Source organism: Camellia sinensis, chromosome 14, assembly GCF_055761805.1.
Source record: "Camellia sinensis isolate YWXY chromosome 14, ASM5576180v1, whole genome shotgun sequence".
Taxonomy (NCBI): Eukaryota; Viridiplantae; Streptophyta; class Magnoliopsida; order Ericales; family Theaceae; genus Camellia; species Camellia sinensis.
This window is the reverse complement of record NC_138974.1, coordinates 20,456,340-20,464,415: the sequence shown is the minus strand read 5'-3', so window position 1 is coordinate 20,464,415 and position 8,076 is coordinate 20,456,340. Positions and strand designations below refer to the sequence as shown.

General features: G+C 37.7%; 1 protein-coding gene across 1 annotated transcript; it reads right to left on the bottom strand.

The window, feature by feature from the left end:
* Nucleotides 1–411: 411 nt before the first annotated feature.
* LOC114286803 (uncharacterized) lies at nt 412–2,429 on the bottom strand. The gene is made up of 2 exons (XM_082906427.1): nt 1,333–2,429; nt 412–941 (listed from the first exon to the last, which is right to left on the bottom strand). Exons 1-2 carry the CDS (start codon nt 2,385–2,387, stop codon nt 578–580), a joined length of 1,419 nt encoding a protein of 472 aa, XP_082762553.1. The 5' UTR covers nt 2,388–2,429; the 3' UTR covers nt 412–577.
* Between the last annotated feature and the right edge of the window lie 5,647 nt (nt 2,430–8,076).

Here is an 8,076-nt window from a genome sequence, read left to right as displayed (position 1 = left end):
CACCCGACACTGCAAGACCGCTTATTCAAGACGTTGCAACATATGTCCGGCGTTGATTGTGTACAACAAAATATGAGTCCATGACTCATTTATTTTGTATGCTCCCATGCATAGATCATTATTAATGGAAAAATAAATAAATCATTAATTCATTAATTAATATGATAATCATAGCTAGGGATATATGATTTCATTATGTTTGCTTTTATTTTTACCTTATTGTGCTTGAAAAATGAAAATTAAAAGCAATAACCAAAGATATGTTTATATATATGTATAAGTTACTTTCGCAAGCGAATACGATTGTATTTAGTATATATATAATAAGACTTTTAAACTTCTAACTTATTCTTAGAAGATGAGTGAAGTTTTATGAGAATTTATAACAGAGATGATACTTACAAATATCTATCTATTAATTATTATTATTATTATTATTATTAGGGTGGGGTTTAATGGGGGCAGTATTACAATATTTTAGTAAGGAAAAGACTATTGCTAATAATACTACACATTTATTTGTCTTGCAGTAGAGTAATTTTATTCGGTTGCATGGCAGTACTTGAGGTAACTATCATCAGAGCTTTTCTTGTTGGGTCTCGTACTTGAAGTTGAAGCAATTAATGCCAGTGTAAACGCCATCGTCCATGTTGTAGGTAATATGCTTCCCATTAGTAAGAGTGTCGTGTTGAGTGTAAGAGAAGGGCACGTCGCATGAACCCTTTGTGGCTAGCAAACTCACCTTGATCCTAGACATTGGCGCCACAGTAATCTTGTACACAGTCTTCACTACACTTGTTGATGTCACAGTTTCTCCCCACTGGTACGCAGCGTTAATCTCAGCGGAAACGTGGATTTTTCCGTCTTCAATGAATGGGACACCAGTTTGGATGATGGTTTTGACCCCCAGTTTCACGGAGACGCTGGCATTCCAAGTAGAGTCCAGATCCCCTCCTTGAGCCCTCTCCTTCTTTCCCTCCTTGCAGGGGCCTTCGGGTCTACTTTGAAGCCCAGTTTTGATAATCTGAACCGTTCATATTTTTAGATTTATTCAGTATATCATACCTGTAAAAAATCAAGTTGATCGGATATTAGAAAGTATGCGTTCAGAAAATTGGGACTACAAACTATTTTTTAATAAATAGTTTTCCGAACACATATTTTCTGATATCCGATCAACTTGATTTTTTACAGGTATGATATACTAAATAAATCTAAAAATATGAACGGTTCAGATTATCAAAATTGGGCCTCAAAGTGGGCCCGAAGGCCCTGCAAGGAGGGAATGAAGGACAGAAATTAAGGAGAGGATCCCAATTCTTCCAAGTAGTGCTCTTAGTCTCTGTATATGAGAGCTTGATATCTACTGTGTTGGGTTCATGGGTCCTATTAATGGAATCTCCATTGGCCATTGTGAGGAAACTCTTGTTGTAGATCCTAGCGTCCATGAGTCGGAAATCGACATTATAGATTTTCCTGGAGAGAACAGTTTCGTCCAACTGCAGGCGTGCCTCTTTGGTTATGGTTCTGACAGCGGCATTGAGACAGCTGGTTTTTCCCTCGGTGGTGAGTCTCTTGCAGAAATTGTTGTTACCCAAGTTGCGAAGAGCGATGATGTTGTCGTCCACTTTGACAGGCCAAAACAAGGTGTCGGAGTTGTTGCTGGCAGTGGTGGTGTCATCTGAGTCGGCCCAGATCCAGTTAGGGCTGCGCCTCCAGAACTTGCCGAAGAAATCAGACTTTATGCGAATGCTCCCGCTACTAGTGGTGAAGACCTCGTTCCCAACTCTTTCGTCTCCAATGTCACTGGATGCGAACTGCAGATATGGGTGTCGCTCGATCATGCGGGCGCTGAGGTACTTGCCATTATCGCCCTTGAAGGCAACGTGTTTGGGCAATATCAACAGCGATTCCCAATTGATGATTGTATAGACATCGCAACCATCTTTGTCAATATTTGCGGAATTGGCCAATAAGCAGGCATAGCGTGGGGGTGGATCCCTCCATAAGCATACATAGCGACCGAGTTGGACATGGCGAAATCGGACACCATCAGTGCCCTGTACATAGATGGGCTCGAACAAAGTACATGACCATATGGATTGGTCTTCATTTGGTTCGTCAGCCCCAGCAACAATCCACCCCTGATTATTGGGAGACCATCTTATTACCAAGTATTTGTTGTTGTAACAACACCTTATGTGCACCAGATGTCCATTCTTTCTTCCACTCTTTGCCCACTCCACTTGGAACTTTACGTACGGGCTCACAACCTCCTCTCCCGAGAATTGGACAAACCCATGCACTTGTTGCACATCTTCATTTATGTACCGCAAGTATTTGTTGTTATACTTTGATTTCAGCACAACAAACCTTGGCAATGCCATTGTTTGTGGGTTTTTTTTTTTTTTTGGCACTTTTTCTAACACAAACTGGCGATGCTATATATAAGAGAAAATGGTGGTGGTGGTGATCCAACTCCAACTCATTAAGCACTCATTTGGCATCAAGAGTTGAGAGATTTTTTTTGGCTATTTTATCGATAAAAAGATAATAAGATAAAATGTCACATTCAAATTATAATTATTTCATTTTTTTTTTCTCAAAAAAGTCAAAAAAGCCAAAAAAATTAATCCCAAGTTTCCAGATTAACCTTTTCCATTCAATTTCATTTTTTGTCCGTCTGGTGTATAAAACAATAAAGACGTGGTTAATCTTCAGATGTGATCATGCGTATACCAACACTAATGCACCGGATCCTATCAGAACTCTACAGTTAAGTGTGCTTAGAAGAAAGTAGTACTAGAATGGGTGACTCGCTAGAAAGTCCTTTGTGTTGCACCTCTTTTGCTCATTTCTTCTTCTTTCCTCCCCCCCCCCTTTTTTTTTCTTTTTTTTACCTTTCTCCGGACAACTTGCTCAGTTTCTAACCCATTCAATTGCCTCCACTACTGTTTCGACAAATTTTCTACTTTTGAATTGTTTCCAGATTATCCATTTCTATTTAATTTCATTTTTTATCCGTCTGGTGCTTAAAACAATAAAGACGCGGTTAATCTTTGGATACCATCATACCAGCACTAATGCACTGGATCCCATCAGAACTCTGCAGTTTTATGTGCTTGAGCGAGAGTAGTACTAGAATGAGTGACTCCTTAAGAAATTCTCGTGTTGCACCACTTTTGCCCCTTTCTTCTTCTTTTTTCCTCCCATTTCTTCTTCTTCTTTTTCCCCCCTTTCTTTATTTCTCTTTTCACCCTTCTCCGGACAACCTGCCCAATTTATAGCCAATTCAATCACATTTGCTACCGTTTCGACAAATTTCCCGCTTTTGAACCGTTTCCAGATTATCATTTTTCATTCGATTACATTTTTTGTCTGTCTGGTGCTTAAAATAATAAAGACGCGGTTAATCTTTGAGTACGATCATACCAACACTAATGTACCGGATCCCATCAGAACTCTGCAGTTAAGTGTGCTGGGGTGAGAGTAGTACTAGGATGGGTGACCCTCTGTCTAAGTTAAAATAATTAAAAAATCAAAAAGTCAAAATATTAATCCATCTCACAAACCGACCACTTTCTTCTCCTTCTTACCTTGTTTGCTTCCTCTCTTTTATCAAATTTATTGGGGTTAACCTCATTTATTTCATTTCAACAACTCCAGGATACACAAAAACATTTCATAAACTAGGGAAGTAACCACCACATTTAACACATACTCCCTTTCAATATTAATAGTCCATTTTAAAATTTAAAATTTTTAAAGAAATATAATTATTACATTTTGAATGTAAATTTTAAAGGTTTAATTTCAAAATTAGTCTTCTATTCTTATTTTTAAAAATATTTATAATTATTTTATTAGGAATCATTTTTAAAACTTTTAAATATAAAATTTTAACTTTTCAAGATGAATACATATTTTAAAATAACAAAAAAAAATAAAATAACGAACCGATAAAGTAAGACAAAAGGAGTAATGCACATATTCCACTCGATTTTTTTTGAGGTTCACTCCACTCCACTTGGACGTGTTTTTGCTTTTATTCTCCACCATCTACCCGTTGGGTTTAATTTGAGTTTGCGTATAAATTCTGTGGACCTGAAATGGATTCTCACTTATCTGAAAAGGAGGGTAAGATGATTGCGCTAGCTATAGGTTGTCGATTTCGATGGGATACTTCGGTTACGTTTGAGTATTGATTAAGAATTTTAAAATTAATGTTTTAATGTAAGCTTTAGTGAGGTAGAACTAAAAGAAAAAGAAAAAATTAAAAATCATATCACATGGTAAGTTTCACTATTAGAGCTTGAATTAGGGTTTTAAAATTAGAACTCATAATCATTTTTGGTTAAGTTATACAATAATGTTAGGTGATCCGAATTTTCATGGTTCAAATGGCTCGAATGTCTCAAAACGATGTCGTTTTAGGTGTAAAATGATATCGTCTTGACACATTCGAACCACACAAATTCGGACCACTAAGCAATTTTCTAAGTTATAATGCATTTTCGTAACTTTTATTTATGTAACCATGTGTAATATTTTTTACATGTGTTTCATCAATAAATTTCCTTTTGCTGATCAAATAAAAAAAAAAATGACTGTGAGAAGTTAAAAGGATAGTATGAATATTATTTTCTCTTTTGTATGCATATATCACTATAAAAAATTAAGGTTTTAGAGATCAAAATTTAGGGATAAAATTATTTTTTAGGGACCAAATAATTTTGTTGTGAAAAGTTTGGTTATTATATTTTTAGCAACAAAAATTGGACATTAGTGATGAATTATTATCCTTTTGGGACCAAATTTTTTGTCTAAAAAACTAAACCATCTTGAGACCAAATTATTTTGTCCCTAAAAGTCTATTTATTAGTGACATTTTCAAAAATTTGTCACTAAAAGCCTTGTTTTTTACTTTTCGGGACAATGTTTTAGCGACTATCCTCATAATAATGTAAATTAGTCCCTAAATGTTTTTTGCAACAAAATTTTCACTTTTAAAGACCAAAATATTTGGTTTCTAAAACTCTTATATGGTGGTAGGAACAATTTAAGCGATTTAACTGAACATTTAAATGTCATAATTAAAACAGGACTGGAGCTATAAAGAAACACGACGGAACTGGTGGAGCAGGTGGATGGCAACCTGTTATGTACGGGAGAAGAAGACCAGTTCAGAGGGTTGGAGTTCAGAAGGATAGAGTGGGTGTCATTACGGTCTTTGTAGACAATATTCCATGGTCAATGAATCCAAAAGGTTTGTTTCAATTTTTTTCTAAGTTTGGAGTAGTTAAAGATGTTTTCATCCCAAACAAGACCAGGAAGTCCACAAGATCTAGATTCGAGTTTGTTCGATATGATTGTCCAGTGGCAACTGATGTAACAATCCAAAAAACCAATGGGTTATGGTGTGATGACAAGGAACTTCATGTGAAGATAGTAGATTTTGAGAAGGTAAGAAGTAATAAGAATATGAGGGGTGGGGGGGGTGATACAAAAGGTAGCTCCTCCTAGAGACAATTCGAGTGGTTTTGTGGGTAGAAATGATGGTAGGGCAGATAAGGAGCTAATGGATCATCAATCCTACGCAGATGTCGTAGTTCAAGGCAACAAACAAGGAAATATAGCGCATGTCATAATGGGGGTGGAATCAAGAAATAGTTGGTTGTATGATAGTGTTATCGCCAAATTGAAAAGCTGTTATGCTTTCTCTGAGTTTCGTGATAGTGTCCATCAAATTGGTTTGAAGGACGTTATGGTCAGAAAAGGAAGGGGAAAAATGGCCGTAGTGTCGTTTTCATCAGCAGAGGTCATGAATTCTCAGCTGGTCCTCTTAGATAAATGCCTAAAATAATGGTGTATATCAGTCACAAAGTGGAAAATAGGGGTGTGTTTAACTCCGGAAAGGAGTGTGTGGCTCTGTTGTTATGGGGTTCCCCTGAATTTATGGAGCAATGATACGTTCATGAAGATTGGCCGGTTATGGGGAGAAATACTTCGGTTAGATGAGGATACTTCAAATCAAACATCATTTAGCTGTGGAAGGATAAAAGTAGCAACAAATGTAATGTATTCCATAAACACAGTAGTCTATATCAAATGTAATGGTATATTGTATCCAGTTAGAGTGTGCGAAGAGCAGGTGATGGTAACTAAAATGATGGGTGAACCCTTTAAAGTGAATTCATCTCTGAAGAAGGATGATCTTTGCAGTGCAATTGGGATGTTGAGCCATGTTGCTGGGTATGGTAAGCATTCGAACAAGAAGGAGGCTGCGGTAGAGGATTCAGTACAAAATGAGCTGGACACCTCCGTTGATGTGGCAAGATCTTACAAGGATGAGATGGCAACCAATGTACCTAGGGTGGTGGAGAAGATTCCGAATGATTGTTCTACCTCGATAGTGGATGAGACGGTAGAAGTTGCTTCGGGAAGATGAGTGATAAAAGCAGGCACGGGAACAACTTCTGCTAAGTTGTGTACAGCTCAAGGTCATTATGAAGGAAGCAAGAGTGAGGATGAAACTGGGCCGCTTAATGGGTTTATGAGAAGTTTGAGTGGTAATGGACTGGATAAAGAAGGAATATCACTAGAAGTTAACTTGGGTGAAGCATATCATATTGGGTTATCAAATGGGCCCCTTATCAGGTGTGGGCTTGGATAATACAGGGTTGTAGGCCCATGGGAATGGATTAGTACCATTACCAGTACATTACAATTTTGTTCAAAGAAACACAGGTACGAAAAGGGGTGAGGTGAAGTAGAGGAAAAAACTAGTGAGGAGGAGGGGGCGTAATCTACTAGTAGCAGCTTGATGGGAATTCAAAGAAAAGAAAGTGGTGGGAGTAGTGCGAGAAATGTTGGAGCATTAGTTATGGGTAACTGGAGCAGAGGTGCTGTATTTAGGGCAAAATCAGGGCTGGTAGCAAGATCTGTGTCACATGGGTCGACAGCAAAATCAGGTTCAAATGAGAGGTCTTCAAGTGTTGTCAAGGTCTTACAAGAAGAGGCAGAGGCAGCAATTCACTTGGGCAAAGCTCTAGGCATCTGCTTTGAAAGAAAGGAGGATGAGGTAATGCTAAAATTAAAAGATATGGAAGTCAAGAATAAAGAAAGGGCAGTACTAAGGGGTGTAGAAGCACATAGTTGATGTGCTAGTATTAGGAGGTATAAGGTGGTAATCAATATGTATTATTGAAGGTAATATCATGGAGTGTTAGGGGTTTGGGTAAAGCTAAAAAGATGAGGAAGGTTAGGGGTATAATTAAAGATAGGAATATTGAGTTTGTTTATTTCCAAGAGACAGAGAGGTCTGATAGTTCATCATTATTTGCTTAATCGTTATGGCCGGATGAAGATATGGAGTATATGGTAGTTGACTCTATAGGAAGGGCATGGGGTCTGTTGTGTATTTGGAAGTCGTCGGTGTTTCATTTTTCTCTGTGCTGTAGCACTAGGCATTGTATTATACTCTCAGGGACTCTCTTGCCAAATTTTAAGTGTGCTTTGGTTAATATCCATGCACCAACTGAGGTTAATGAGAGGGGTAAATTTTGGAGTGTTCTTCATAGACTGAAAACAGTGTTTTGTGATCCTTGGTGCTTAGCTGGTGACTTTAATGAAATAAGGAGCATTGGTGAGAGAAGGGGATGCTCTAGAAGAAACAAAGGGATGAAGGAGTTCAACCAATTCATAGAAAATTTAGAGTTTATTGACTTACCTATGATGGGAAGGCAAATTCACATGGTGTAATGCTATTGAAGGGGAAAGATGGAGTAGGATTAATAGAGTATTGTTATATACTGAGTGGATGGAAAGATACAACTTAAAATTATGGAGCTTGGAGAGAAGTGTGTCTGATCATTGCCCACTGTTATTGGTAGAAGATAGGAGGGATTGGGGTCCAAGGCCGTTTCATTTTTTAAACGCTTGGACCCTCCATCCTAACTTTGGTAGTCTTGTGAAGAAAGCTTGGAATGTGTCAGCATTTTCTGGATGGGCAGGGTTTGTTATTATGAATAAACTCAACGTGCTTCGAGCAGAGTTGAAAAAATGGAATAGGGAGGT

Excerpts from the sequence above, each read along its gene's own strand:
- LOC114286803 (XM_082906427.1), bottom strand. The coding sequence starts at position 2,387 with ATGGCATTGCCAAGGTTTGTTGTGCTGAAATCAAAGTATAACAACAAA. Across the intron at positions 942-1,332 it reads TCATATACAGAGACTAAGAG|CTCTACTTGGAATGCCAGCG; the intron begins CACTACTTGGAA and ends AGGGGATCTGGA.